This window comes from Maniola hyperantus, chromosome 28, assembly GCF_902806685.2.
Source record: "Maniola hyperantus chromosome 28, iAphHyp1.2, whole genome shotgun sequence".
NCBI lineage: Eukaryota > Metazoa > Arthropoda > Insecta > Lepidoptera > Nymphalidae > Maniola > Maniola hyperantus.
In genome coordinates, this window is record NC_048563.1 from 1,340,932 (window position 1) to 1,356,971 (window position 16,040).

The 16,040-nt window shown below is 35.8% G+C and overlaps 1 protein-coding gene across 1 annotated transcript; it reads right to left on the reverse strand.

The window, feature by feature from the left end:
- Positions 1–1,682: 1,682 nt before the first annotated feature.
- On the reverse strand, positions 1,683–15,228 carry LOC138404373 (uncharacterized). The gene is made up of 2 exons (XM_069508098.1): positions 15,183–15,228; positions 1,683–2,162 (listed from the first exon to the last, which is right to left on the reverse strand). Exons 1-2 carry the CDS (start codon positions 15,213–15,215, stop codon positions 1,683–1,685), a joined length of 513 nt encoding a protein of 170 aa, XP_069364199.1. The 5' UTR covers positions 15,216–15,228.
- Positions 15,229–16,040: the final 812 nt, after the last annotated feature.

The following is a 16,040-nucleotide window of genomic DNA, read 5'->3' on the forward strand; positions in this document are numbered from 1 at the left end:
TTATTTATTTTTATGCATCATAGTTTTTGAATTATCGTGCAAAATGCCGAAAAAATACGACTGTAGTACGGAACCCTCATTGCGCGAGCCTGACTCGCACTTGGCCGGTTTACTTTTTTTGTATCGAGCCAAATTGTGCCAATCGTGTTTTGGCTCTCGTAATTCAATAAAGAATATCTTTAATTTTTTTAATATTAAAAAATAAATAAACAGTAGTTTTTGAGGCCAACAAACGAACTACATGCAAACTCACAAACTTTTCACCTTTATAATATTAGTAAGTACCTAGGTACCTATATAACAACAGGTTACCTTTCCATTTTCTAAATATAGAATAGAATAGAATAGAATAGAATAGAATAGAATGTTTTTATTCAAGTAGACTTTTTACAAGCGCTTTCGAATTGTCGGGTAGTTTTAATTTACCACTGGTTCGGAATGCCGTTCCTACCGAGAAGAACCAGCAAGAAACTCGGCGGTTGCTCTTTTTAATTTTAATTTTACAATTTACAATGTTATTATACCGTACTATACAAGTCATTGCAGCCCCGTGCATTGCTGGAGCGAGAGGATATATAAAAGGAAAAGGTGACTGACTGACTGACTGATCTATCAACGCACAGCTCAAACTACTAGACGGATCGGGCTGTAATTTGGCATGCAGATAGCTATTATCACGTAGGCATCCGCTAAGAAAGGATTTTTGAAAATTCAGGGGGTGAAACAGGGGTTTGAAATTTGTATAGTCCACGCGGACGAAGTCGCGAACATAAGCTAGATATTAAATAAATAATAAGGTGATAACACAATGGCGGAATTTAGTCGCATTTAAAGAAATTCAAATAATTCAGGTAATTGTAATAAGATAAGAGAACTAAAATTCATGTCATACACTATCAGTAATTTTTGCAATTGGAAATTTATAAAACACTAGATAGATTTTAATGTTAGAGGCATGAAAATCGACATTTAGGTTATAAGCTTTAAATAATAAAAATCTGTACAAGTCAAAAAGGGAAATCCCCCCATAAGTGTGGTAAAATAGGGGGGAAAAGTTTTTAAAAATAAATGTTTTAACTATTGTTATTTTTACTTGAAATTTGAAACGTAGGTTCTTTCTAGGGGGTAAGTATCAGATAAAAAAGGATCTAACTAAATTCTCCCCCTAAGGGGGTGAAATGTGGGTTGAAAAGTTATATGGAAATCCTATGTTTTTGAAGTTAGAGATATGGAAATTGGCATTTAGGTATTCTGGTGCGTAGGTAAGTGAGGCCTTTTGCAGCGGGAAAATTTCAGATCTCATGAGAAACCAGAAATTTTACGCGGACGAAGTCGTGGGCAACTGCTAGTTTAAAATCAAATCAATACTTATAATAAAACTGTATCTAAAATAAAACAAAACAAACTAACTTGTAAATTGCAATGTACTAATTTGTTTATTTTAGTAATTTTTTCAATGTAGATAATTAGTAGGTTGGTCCTATATTATTTGAAATCAATAACATAATTAAATGAAATGAATTTATTTATATTTTCATGTAAATCAGCCTGTGCCACAAATGATACAAAACTCAAATTAAATATGAACAATTTATTACAATAACAAAATGTATAAATAGAAACAATATTCTTTTTCGTCCAAAGTGCTTAAAAATCATTGACTTAATATAAGTATACTTAGATCACTGACTTTGGCAAATCACGCCTTTAAGTGCCACATCTACCAGATCAGCGTTACCAAAGTTGGTAATAACTTTACCATTCAAATCTGTTTTGAGTTCACCATTTGATACAGTTTCGATTAATGCAGCCCATTCGGTTTTTTTCACTGCAATAGCGTCAGTAATTGCATCCGAGACTTGTACGAGAACTTTAAGAGAACCACCACTTAATGCATCATCCATTTCATTATGCAATTCAATGATAACTTGTCCTTTGTTGTACAACCAATCACTAACTGAGCCGAAAACCTCTTTGTCATCACCTTCAGCGGTAAGGAGTGCATTATCTGCATCTTCTTTGGCGCTTGCTATAAGCCCTGCATTGACAGTTAGGAGGTCGTCAAGGGATTTTTTTACGGAGTCATTAACTATAATGGTGTCTTGACTAGTAGAATCCACAGCTGCAGTTGAAGATTCCAGGAATAGGGTGGTGAACACCGTCTGGAATAAGACAAATTTAAAAATATCCATATCTATATGTATAAAATTCAAAGTCCTGACTGACTGACTGACTGACTAACATATATATCAACGCACAGCCTAAACCGCTGGTCCTAAAGACATGAAATTTGGAGGGTCTATTCTTTGTAAAGAGTAGGTATCCACTAAGAAAGGATTTTTCGAAATTCCACCTCTAAGTGGGTTAAATGGGGGATGGAAGTTTGTATGAAAGTCCGTCATTTTTCAAGTTATTTGCACGAAAATTGGTATATGGGTTTTCAGTCACAAATGAAGAAGTATGTGTTTCAGGATTTTTGGAAAATTTGCCCATAAGGGTGGTGAAATAGGAGATGAAAGTTCGTATTGCAAAGTTTTAATGATTGATATTATTAACTTGAAATTTGGAAAGTAGGTTTTTTCTTGAGGTTAGGTGTCAGCTAAGAAACGGCTATGAGAAAATCCCCCCTAAAGGGATGAAACGGGGATTGGAAGGTTATAATATTATGTGTCATTTGGTGCTGTTCAGTGTGCGCGTCCTGATGTTATAATGTTTGTTTCTGAAAAACAAATGCCATTTGTTTCCTGTAGGCCACGCAGGCGAAGCCGTGGGCAGAAGCTAGTATATTATAGTTTTCAACATGGGTTATTCAAGGGGTGGGGTTATTCAACAAAGTCATATTGCTATTGCGCTGGAACCATGTCTCATTAACATCGAAATGACTTCATTTTGACGTCAGCCGAAATAAAAAATACCATCACCTCAAAACTTCAGTGTAGTGGTGACGTCACAAAAATAGCTGCCACGCGCATTAGCAATTTGCGGGACTTATACCAGTTACTTAGTAAAGAAAAGTTCATAACTTACCAGTGCCACGAGGAAGACGGTTGCGCTCTTCATGTTGAGAGTTGAAGTCAATCAGTTGAAGTCACTCTCAATAATGATACTACTGATTACCGCACCGACTTTTTATACTTACAACAATGGATTCCAGTTGTTTGCACTAAAGCCACAATATTATCATATAATTATCTAATTTTTATGTCAGTCATAATGCATAAGGTAAACAAAGCACTCTGAAAATAATATTTAGGTAAGTATGTAGGTGGGGCAAAGGCCTCCCCCTTTTTCTGAAGTTCGGGGGGATAGTAGTCGCTGACTCCCTCGGTTGGGATGACCTCTGAATTATTAGAGCAAGATATACCTAATAATAATAAGCAATAATATATAGAAAAAGGTATTAATAATGGAAAAAAATAAAAAAAAGTAAAGCAAAAAAAGAAAGAAAAAAATATTATACAAAAAATATTAAACAAAAAAAAATTTAGAGCTAGGCTTATTTATTTATTTATTTATTAAGTAGTAGGTAGGTACTTGCCTAAATATTAATTTCAGGGTTGATAATTTTTTTTACAAGCTTTAAATACCGACATGGTGACTTTTGTCTTACAGAGAGAGAGCCAGCGCGTGCCAGACCTTCCTAATTTTATAAAAGCTGAAAGTTTCTCTACGTAATGTCCACAACACAGAATAGAATAGAATAGAATAGAATGTTTTTTTTATTCATGTAAACTTTTTACAAGTGCTTATGAATAGTCAGGTAGTTTTAATTTACCACTGGTTAGTAATGCCGTTCCCACCGAGAAGAACCAGCAAGAAACTCAGCGGTTGCTCTTTTTAATTTTTCAATTAAATTTAAATTTTCACAGGGAGGAACGATCAGCGACTATGAAGATGATCATGGTGGCTTTGGGATATAACAGGTAATGAAGGTGTAAAAATCTTTCGTCAAAGTATAAAATAGTCTTTTTTAGGGTCCCGTAGCCGAATGGCTTAAAACTGAACCCTTATTATAGATTCGTCATGTCTGTCTGTCTGGATGTATGTCACAGCCACTTATTTCCGAAGCTTTTTTTTTTTTTACTCAGATACAAGTTAGCCCTTGACTGCAATCTCACCTGGTGGTAAGTGATGATGCAGTCTAAGATGATTGCGGGCTAACCTGGAAGGGGTATGGCAGTTTTTATTAAACCCATACCCCTTTGGTTTCTACACAGCATCGTACCGGAACGCTAAATCGCTTGGCGGCACGGCTTTGCCGGTAGGGTGGTAACTAGCCACGGCCGAAGCCTCCCACCAGACCAGACCAGAAATTTAGAAATTATAAAATTCCAAACCCCTGCCAGGAATCGAACCCGGGACCTCCCACTATTAAGACCACAGCGCTCACCACTGCGCCAGGGAGGTCGTCCTGCCTCCCTGGGAGGGAGGGGGAGCTGTAAGAGCTATACTGTTGAAATTTGGTAAGTAGATGTATTCTGTGAAACGCATTAAGATTTTTACCACTATTGAGCATAGGCATAGGATAGGATCATTAAAAAAAAAAAAAATTGTTTCACAAAAATTACAACTAAAATTAGGTTAAGCCAGCGATGCCTAAAATAAGTTGTACACTAGTGTTATAGGCATCAGAGGCAGGCATCAGGTATCTGGCTATCTCTATTAAATTTTTTTTTTAATAGAGATAGCCAGCATACGAGCAGGGCGGGTCACCTCGGAGCCCATTTGCAGCACCGGAGGAACCGATGCGTTGCCGGCCTTTTAGGAATTTGTTGGTCCGCCCCTTGAATAACCCCATGTTATAATCTAGTGGGAACACCGCCGGTGGGAGTTGGTTCCATAGTTTGCACGTGCGTGTCACAGATAAAGACAACAAACTTAGCTGTTACTTCTATAAATAAATTGTTAATTTAGTAATATTACTTTTTTATTTTGCGTTAAAATAAAAAATCTGAGAAAATTGTCACTAAGTACCTACCACTCATTCAAATACAGAGTGAAGCAGTATGTATTACCTATCATACAAAAGAGTATTTTGTATATTATATTTATTTATATTTCACATATATTATGCATCATCATCATCCTCATCATTATCAACCAATAGACGTCCACTGCTGGACATAGGGTGCTATAAGACGCACAATTAAAAGAAAAAGTTTGCAAAATGAGAATATCCGCAACTCTACCTATTACGGTTCGTGAGATTGAAGCTGATATACGCGGACATAATTATTTTATTTTGAAACTACCTACCTACATTAATAGTATGTATAGTATGTATGTAAGTATAAGACTACAGAGGAATGTGCAGTGCTCAGACAAGCCGCCAAGCGCTTACGAGCACGAAGAAACCAATATTGTGTTTTTTCTGTTTGTGTGGAAAAAAAAAAAAAAAAAAAAAAAAAACTAAAAATTTAAAACTCAAAAAAAAAAAAAAAAAAAAAATACAGCTCACCGACAGACAGACGGACGGACGGATAGCGGAGGCTTAGTACCTCAGCTTGAGCGAGAGGGACTATTGGGGCCAAACTAGTTGCACATCGGCCTTAAGAATGACATTTCTTCTTTGTAGAACGTTGTCTGTGTCACTCATACCCATATGACGTTTTGTCAGCCTCAACGACCGAGACGGTGCTCTACAAATCTGCTATCTCCTTCTAAAGATTGATGTTTATTACTTTTGGCCGCGCACTGTAAATATCTGTGTCTACAAAGATAAGAATGGAAAATTCTATTGCATAATAGTTATTGACATTAACTCTTTTTAGAGTTCCGTAGCGGAATGGCAAAAAAGGATCCCTTATAGATTCGTCGTTGTAAGCTGTGATAGCCTAGTGGTTAGGAGGACCGCCTTCTAATTGGAGGTCGGGGGTTCGATCCCGGGCACGCACCTCTAACTTTTCGGAGTTATGTGCGTTTTAATTAATTAAATAAAATTTGCTTTAACGGTGAAGGAAAACATCGTGAGGAAACCTGCATGCCTGAGAGTTCTCCATAATGTTCTCAAACGTGTGTGGAGTCTACCAATCCGCACATGGCCAGCGTGGTAGACTATGGCCAATAACGCTTCTCACTCTGAGAGGAGACCCGCGCTCTGTAGTGAGCCGGTGATGGGTTAATCATGATTCGTCATGTCTGTCTGTCCGTCCGTATGTCACTTCTAAAATAAGTGAATGATAAAACTAATAAAAAAATATGATGTACATTACCATGCAAACTTCCACCGAAAATTGATTTGAACGAGATCTAGTAGAGTCTAGTTTTGATGTATCGTGCAAAATGTCGATAAAATACGATTGTAGTACGGAACCCTCAGTGCGCGAGTCTGATTCGCACTTCGCCGGTTTTTTAAGCTTTGTTTAGAAATTACTTACATAAATATTACCTATCTCCATAATACTATTTTTGCAGTGTTTAACTTTTACAAGATAAGAAGATATTTTGTGGATTTTTAGGGTTCCGTCATAGAGCAGAAACAAAGAGGAGATGTTGTATTAAGATTTCCCTATGAAATATCGAGTGACATTTTGCGGGGTGAGGGGTTGTGGAACGCCGCCCACTTCTCAATTTTCCATCTGCGGGTTAGTAGCAAAACTACTCGCTTAGCGACCTAACATCGATATATTGATGTCACTACATAGTTCAGCTATCTCACACTAGATGTCAATAATCTAGAACTATTTTAATAATTACGTATAAAATTACTTACAAATGAAATGTGATACCATTCATAGCATCTGAGGTGCGATTGTGTAAAAAGTTACCATGGAAATGGTATTCATTTCATGGCGTAAACAGACGATTTCAGTTGTCAAACGACAATTTCGAATTGTGTAAGGTGTTCATGATTGTTTAGTCATTACATGGTTATGAGATTGGTTTTTAGACCATTGAGTGAATGATTTGATAAGATTTGACAGCTAATTTCGATTGTGTAACTATTTTGAGGCCATTGCTTATGTCAAATAATAACTGTGACTCGAGACCTATGACAATGGTCTTAATATAGGTCATAATATAGGTTTTAAATATAATTATCTAACTTTTTTAAGCCAATTCCTACTTCACCGCGGTAAATTTTGTACCTTTTTACTCGACTACGGCAAAGCCGAAGGCTCAACAGTGCACAAATTAACACAGCTCTTTATCAAAAAGTGTTTTAAACAAAAATTGACGTTATTATTGCAATAAAAGGTACTTAATAATTCATTGCATACATAAGTACCTAGCTAAACTACAACTAGTGATAATAATTTAGTGATGCTAGATGCTAGAAAACCACTAGGTATCGACGCCTCTCAATCCGGCTGGTCACCCTGAGAGGTTAGACCAATAACCTTCAGTGTAAATACAGTTCATAGGTGTTTTGATTGACTAGGTAGGTACCGTATGTTAAATGGACACAGAAAACACCTGAAGGAGGCCTCACACCCTAGGGCCTAGGGTGTACTGCACAGCTAAACGGTATCTACCTAGGTATCTACTGGAAACAAATTAGCATTTAAGTAATTTGTTCACTGATTACCTTAGAAAAGAACTCGACTGATTACAGACAGATTGTTTTAAGTTTAAATTGGCTTAGGTATAATTATGTTGTAGGTACTTATGTATGTACCTACCTACTCAAATCTAATAGGTGAGTTTTGTAGGTAATTAAATTTTTGTTTGTTTATTTAATGTAGTATTTTATGTTATGTAAAATAGCTTACTTTATTATAAACATTAAATGGTTTAATGGTATAAAATTTAACTCCTTACGCGCCATTTTAACTTTATGTGTCAAATTTCATGTCAAAGGTACCATACTTTGAGGTGAAAGTTGACTCATAGAGTTAAAATGGTGCGTGAGGAGTCATTTTGTATACTATACCTAACTATACCTAACTACCTACTTAAAACATCATCATGATCAACTCATAGCCGGCTCACCACGGAGCACAGGTTTCCTCTCAGTATGAGAAGAGTCTGGCCATAGTCCACTACGCTGGCCAACTGCGGATTGGCAGACACAACCTTACATACCTACATTTTTATTATTAAAAGAACCTACTTCCTTGGATACAATATCAATAATATAAGTTAGTAAAAATGAATTGTTTATTTGCATTCTACACTACACTAGACAAGTACCTACATAAGAATGAATATTATTTACAACTTTTAATTTGATCATTTATTCAACAATTTAATTTACCTTGGTTTCCATATTCCAGTCAAAAAGAATGAAAATAGCTACTTACATCTTTTATTATTTAATAGAATGTTATAAGGACCTACCCAACTATCTACTATCATTTAAGAAAAAACATTGTCAAAGACTAAAATTCTAGAATGTTATACTTAAAGGAAAGTAGCTACCTAATAGGTACTTATATTTTTTATATAGAAATACTGAAGATAAAATAAACGAGAAAAAGAAGTATGCATTATTACTACATATAATAGCAAAAATATACTTACTAATAAGTAAAAGTAGGTAGGTACATTTATGTTAAAATATTTAGGAAATAGTAATGTAACAGGTTTCAAGGGCAATGTTATTAAGTACCTACCAATAATAATGATAAAGCATTTTTTATTTATGTTATTAATGAATGTACTGTACTAGTTATACCTATCTACTACCTAGGTAGGTAGGAACGATACCTAGGTTCTTATTAAAACTCTATTAAGTATGTTTAAGTTCAGTAAATAAAGGGCTTTAATATTATTATTATTACGGCAAAGCAAAAAGGTAAGGATATGATTTTAGCAGTCTTTGTACCTAGATGTTTGTATTTAAGTACTTATGTTCCTAAACTACTGAGCCGATTTTGATAAATGTGGTCTCAATCGATTCGTTAGTACAATATTAAGTAGGTACCTATGCAATTAATTCTGTTTATTTGGCCATGCCAGTTTAATCAGTTAGGTAGGAACCTAGTTACAGTTTTATTTAATTAATTGCTATGTTTTAGTAAGTAAGTTTTCTGTTTCATCATAGGTTTAAACCGTGTAAATATTTGGTGAGTGTTTTTTGCAATTAAATCTATTCATTTCATACATTGGAGAGAGTTTTACTTAGTTGATTAGACCCCAGGGTAGCTATATTTAGGTACCTATCTACTTACCTATTTCTTAAGAGTAGGTACCTAGCTGTTTAACTTTTTACTTTATCTTGTTAAGTACCTACCTAATTGTAATTGTGAAAATAGCTCACCCATACATGCTGAGAATGGGAATGAGGAGTTCCCAGCTGCCGAAAGCCCCTGCCACATCCCAGAAGGGAATTTGTGGACAATTACAGGCTATCTTTGCCACTGTTCCAGCAACTTGTCGACGAACTCACACCCATACTTGCAGTCAAGGCAGAGATCTACACGTATCTCTACAGAGTTCAAAGTATTGGTCTTATTATAAATACTATCTGTCCCGGCTGTACTAACTAAACGCTAAAATATTGGTCTTATATTATAGTAGGTAGGTACGTATTGATGAAAATAAGAAAAATTAGGATAGAATAGTCATGTCTGCCAAGAAAACCTAAGTATAGGGTACTTCCCGTTGACCTAAAATCATGAAATTTGGCAGGTAGGTAGGTCTTATACTACAAGTAAAGGAAAAAATCCAGAAACCATGAAATTTGTGGTTATGATTCTAGGTCAACGGGAAGTACCCTGTAGGTTTTGATTCCCTTTTCTTGATAGACACAACAGACATACAATGAAGTGATCCTGTAAGGGTTCCTTTTTAAGGTTCTGTACCTCAAAAGGAAAAACAGAATCCTTATAGGATTACTTTGTTGTCTGTCTGTCAAGAAACTTACAGGGTACTTCCCGTTGACCTAGAATCATAAAATTTGGCAGGTAGATAGGTCTTATAGCAAACATAAGGGGAACAATCTGAAAACCGTGAATTTGTGGTTACATCACACAAAAAAATTGTGGTCATGAACAAATAGGTAATTAGTGTTAACAATTTTCAAAGTAAGATAACTATATCAAGTGGGGTATCATATGAAAGGGCTTCACTGGTGCATTATAAAACAGATTTTTATGCATCAGTTTTTCATTTATCGTGCAAAATGTCGAAAAAATACTAGTACAAAACCCTCGGTGCGCGAGCCTGACTCGAACTTGGCCGGTTTTTTTCTTTTGGAACCCTAAATAGTAGGTCTCTGAAAATTTTTTTGCTATGGTAATGAGTAGGTAAGTAGGATATCAAATGAAAGAGGAGAAAATTCTGTTCATAAAATAAAAAGTATGTAAATTACGATATTAAACATCTTTATTGTCTACAACTATTACAAATAATAAAAATATAGGATAAGCGACAGATGATTAGGAACCTACTAGCTACTCAGCCCCACCCGTTTGGTATTATTAGGTATTTCTTTGGGTTTTAGTTGGGTTTATCTGTTTACTTATGATAAACATAGGAAAATTTTACCTACTTATAATATGCTAAAATGTTGAATGTGAATCACAGTCAATTTTAACACGGCACACAACTCATCATCATCAACTCATCACTGGTTTATCACATTGGAGGCAGACATCTTAACCACTACACTATCACCGCTCTTGATCAAAGATTACTAATTATGAACACATAGTAAATAATAAATTATTTGCCTACTTATATGCTATAAATAACTCAAAGTCTTAATGTGAGAAAACTTAACATTTGATTTTTGATTTATTTTTATAAAGAATGTTAGCAAGTTTATTATGGTGACTAATAATCCCCTTTTCTTTCCAACTAAGCGTAAAGCTTGTGCTAGGAGTAGGTACGACAATAGTGCAATGGGTGGGGTTTGAACCGGCGACCTTTCGGATTTCAGTCCGCTCCTCGAACCGTTGAGTTATTGAGGCTCCGATAACACTCTGGGCTGTTCATAGTAAACCAAGTAGGGTTCTAGGGTTAAGGATAATGCCTTTACAACTTCTTCAGTGCCTGTTCTGCAATCTCCATTTGATATCCAAGCAATTTCAAGGCGTTGCTTCTCATAACTTTGTGCCCCCACGTTCCCCTCGTTGGCTTCTAGTAGGCCAGAGTGCTTATAGGCATTTCTCTGCCGGAGACTTCTTAATTTTATTAACGTATGGAAATTATGGAATAGATATCGAACTGAGAATTTTGTCTAATTTGTTATTGTAATTTGTTCTCGTAAAATTCGTAATTTGTCATTACTGACATTGACACCACTGTCACTTGTCACTTAATTGACACTTGAAACGTAGACTTACAGGAAAAAGCATAATCTAAGAGGAAAAACATAGGAAAAAATAAGTCCACTAACGCCACCTATTGTCGAATAGCAGTAAACTCGACTATTCATTCGTTCAAAGCGTTTAGTTATTGCAAATGCATTATATAATAATAACGTTAGAATTCAATGTTTTAAGTATGAAAGGTAATTTTTATGATGAAATTAATAAGTTAACTTTTAAGTTGCATTGTTTTTGTGTCCGACATAATTCTTAAAAACAAAAAATATTGACTTTCACTAATGCTATTTGTATAATAAAACGCGATTCTAATGAAAAATTTTTAAGTCACCGGTCACCAGTAGGTCTTCATATGATGATACAATTTACGCAATTCGAATTCGGTTTTACCATTTATGACCAATCGCTTAGATTTGCCATGATGGTTAAAACTTACGCAATCGCACTTCAGAACGTCTGTCTGAATAACTTTGACACGATAAAACACAACACTTCATCCTTTTGTTCTTAAAAACGCGAAAACACACCGATAATACGAGTCTCAATATATGTGAACCTGACGAACGCAGACAGCATACTAACTAAGGCCCCGCCCACAGTGATGACGTCAGGACCTAGTTGAAAATCACAGTGCACAGTTGCTTAGGCCAACTCCTCTTTGTTTCTGCTCTATGGGTTCCGTACAGAAAATTAGCTCAGCTTTAGCTGCCAAGCAACATAATAACATATTTATTTCTAGTTTTTGTTATTAGATGCTCGCCCGACGGATATACCCCATACGGATCTACGGACTAATAGGATCACTCGTTGTCTGTCTGTCGTGATCCCAGCTTTTTAGCGTTTAAACTATCGTGAGTGATTTTCATTATATATACCCAGCTTTAGGTACTTACCTTACTTTCCCACTGAATGAAGTTAAATAAAACAAAATTGTAATGTAATTTATTTATTTCAGCAATATTTACGTTGTATCCATTTAAAATGAAATGATTATTCCCTTATCATTCTGATAGGAGATCCGTGCTCAGTAATGGGCCGGATATTTGAATTTTACTTTTAAACTAGCTTATGCTCGCGACTTCGTCCGCGTGGACTACACAAATTTCAGACCTCTATTTCACCCCCTTAGGGGTCGAATTTTCAAAAATCCTTCCTTAGCGGATGCCTAAGTCATAAAAGCTATCTGCATGCCAAATTTCAGTCCGATCCGTCCAGTAGTTTAAGCTGTGCGTTGATAGATCAGTCAGTCAGTCAATCCCGTTGTAGAAGCCTGTCTACTTAAATAATAATTAATTCATCAAAAGACGTAAAGTGCTAAAAACCTACCTAACGAAGAATAGGCTTGATTTAACGCAGACGTTCGATTTTATCCGATTTAAAGGATGATAAGTTGTGTACAATTTTACGCCAATTCAGCGCACAATAATTTCTTAACTAAATTGGCAGATTTAAATCAAGTGCCATTCTTTTACACTGTAAAAGGCTGAAAAATTTACAGGAAGAATTATGAAAGGGGTTGCAGGAGTTTGTGTTTCAGTCGTCTTTTTGAACGCGTACTTCATCTTTCTCCGTTCGAAAATCGGATCAAATCGGCGAGAGTTAGTCTTACATGGCCGTTTTTTTTGTGCGACGTTGTCAAAGTAGTAAATGGTATGTTCTATGTTTTCGACTTTTATTTAAGTTGTTTGTCGTCTCGGCTAAGTTAGGGTTTCCATAGTCAATTTTCTGTAGTCTGCGGTAGTAATATAGCTATATCTTCGAAGTAGGGTGGATGAGGGGTGCATGTGATTCGAGTTTTTATGTTACCTGTAAAAAATATCTATACTCAGCTGATTTTCAACTTATAGTAGATAGGTAGGTATCTAGTTAAATAAACTAGTTAGGTCTTATATTTTCACTGTCCGATTGTGAAGAAATTTGGTACAGAGATAGTTTGCATCCCAGGGATGGATATAAGCTGATTTTTGTCCCGGAAAATCAAAGAGTTCCTTTTGAATTTTCATAAACCTAAATACATGCCTTGGCTTTTGTACCTTACCTTTACCTTACCTTACCTTTGAGAATATTATGGAGAATTTTCAAGCATGTCGGTTTCCTTGTGATGTTTTGCTTTGCCGTTAAAGCGAGAGATATTGAATTTTTCGAAATGCACATAACTCCGAAAAGTTATAGATGTGTGCCCGGGATCGAACACCCAACCTCACGAATACAAGGCCGACGTCTCAACCATTAGGTTATCACCACTCTAACACTACAATACCAACAATTGGGTATTTTTCTACTTTTGAATATGATAAATATTATTACTTTATTATAAACTAGGATAAAAATAATGACGTACGCTGAAAAAAATATTAAAATCCAACAAAGATTTACAAAGTTACAGGCATTTTAATTTTGGAATGGGAGGGTCTTCTATCCCTTTCTCCCAAAACGAAAATTTGTATGAAACCGCACGAAGCTACTATGGCATTAGTAAGCTGTGACGTCAAAATGCTATATCGCTATCTCTGTCTTATCAAAAATATTTAAATGCTTATAACTTTTTTGTTATTTGATCGATTTAATTAGTTTTTTCAGTTCACGTCATTATTTTTATCCTAGTTTATTAATAAAATTGGAGTCAAACGCCCAATTATCTCACCTGCGTTCTTGTGAGTAAATTATTAATTTGTTTACTTTTTTACTTCTGATAGAACGTCTTTAAGTGTTTCATCTATTACACCAGCATTAGCAAAGATGGCATTCACTTTCTCGTTCAAATCTTGCTTCCCCTCGTAATTTCGAAGATTTTCGTTTAATTCTGCCCATTGGGTTTTATGTGCTGCAACAGCTACAGAAATGTCAGCTGAGATTTTTTTAAGAGCTTCAATTGAACCGTTATTTAACAAGTTATTAATTTCATTGTGCATTTTATTGGTAAGCTCTAGTTTATTGTTCAACCAAATGCTAGCTCGGGTTAAACTCTCTTTGACATCACCTTCAGCTGTAAGCGAGGCATCGTCTGCACTTTTTTTAGCGCTAGCTATCATCCTTTCATTCACATTCAGTTTTTCATCAACGAGTTGTTTTACGGATTCTTTAACTTGGACAACAGCGGAGAAAGATTCCAGGAATAAGGTGGTGAACACAGTCTGTAACAAGTCAAATTAGAAAATATCTATATCCAGTAGAAACTCGATTATCCGGCCCTCGATTATACGGATTCGCGTTTATCCGGACTACCAACCGAAAATTGTTCGGTCAAGTGCGAGTCAGACTCGTGCACCGAGGGTTCCATACTCGGGTATTTTTTCCGCCATTTTGTACGATAAATCAAAAACTTATTATGCATAAAAATCTGTTTTAGAATGTACAGGCAAAGCCCTTTCATATGATATCACACTTGGTATAGTTATCTTACTTTGAAAATTGAAAATACATACTATTATAGTGAACTACATAATATGCAAAAAACCCGCTTTTCTTCATACATTCGATTATCCGGATTTATTAGTCCGGTTAATCGAGTTTCCACTGTACCTACCTACAAAAGGAAAGGCTGACTGACTGACTGGTCTATCAACGCACAGCTCAAGCCACTGGATGGATTGGGCTGAAATTTTGCATGCAGATAGCTATTATAACGAAGGCATCCGCTCAGAAAGGATTTTTAAAAATTCAACCCCTAAGGGGGTATAGGGATTCGAAATTCGTGTAGTTCATGCGGACAAAGTCGTGGGCGTAAGCTAGTCTGTTTATGTATGTACCAGTTTACGTACCAAATACCAATATCATAAATACGGAGGTGTCTCTGTCTGTCTGTCTTTTTTCTTTCATATTTCAAGAGAAAAAGGCCCTAACCCCCAGTTCCCACTTGTCGTTTGTCGGGCCCCGATCGACCCCCGACCTCCGATTGGAAGGCGGACGTCCTAACCACTAGGCTACCACAGCTTCTGGGTACTTATTTAATAAAAGTTCATCACTTACCAGTGCCACCAGGAAGACGGTCGCGCTCTTCATGTTGAGAGTTGAAGTCACTCAGTTGAAGTCACCCTCAATAATGATACTACTGATTACCGCAGCGACATTTTATAGGTGCTTAGAACAGCGCATTGAAGTCATTGGCACTAAAGCCATATTATATATTTTTTATGTCAATAACATACCTAATGCAAAATGTAAAAAATAATACACAAAAAATACTATTTCCGGGTTGAAACATATTTTTAAAGGCTATTTTATACATGGTGACTTTTTATTTGCCTTACAAAAGCAAACTACAGGAGGCGGCCGAAAGTGATGAACATCGGCCTTTACATTTCATTTTTGTAGAGCGTTGTCTCTGTCACTCATACGCATATTATGACGCTTTGTCGGTCTCAACGACAGAGACAGTGCTCTACAAATCTGCTGTCTCATTCTAAAGAGCGGTGTTCATCACTTTATTGGCCGCGTACTGTACTTAGTAAATGCACTCAATGTCTACTATCCATTCATCGTCATCATTATCATCTTGATCGTTTATTTTTCGTATCATTTGTAGCTTATTTATGTGTTATGCCATTCATCATCATCATGATTATCTTTTTTAGGGTTCCGTACCTTAAAAGGAAAAACGAAACCCTTACCTATAGATCACTTTGTTGTCTGTCTGTCTGTCAAGAAACCTACAGGGTACTTCCCGTTGACCTAGAATCATGAAATTTGGCAGGTAGGTAAATCTTATAGCTGACATTCGGGAAAAAATCTGAAAACTGTAAATTTGTGGTTACATCACACAAAAAAAATTAAATTGTGGTCATAAACTAATAATTAGTATTTTCAATTTTCGAAGTAAGATAACTA

Coding starts and splice junctions, on each gene's coding strand:
- LOC138404373 (XM_069508098.1), bottom strand. CDS start 15,215: ATGAAGAGCGCGACCGTCTTCCTGGTGGCACTG. Junction 2,163..15,182: donor CCGTCTTCCTGGTGGCACTG/GTAAGTGATGAA, acceptor GTCTTATTCCAG/ACGGTGTTCACCACCCTATT.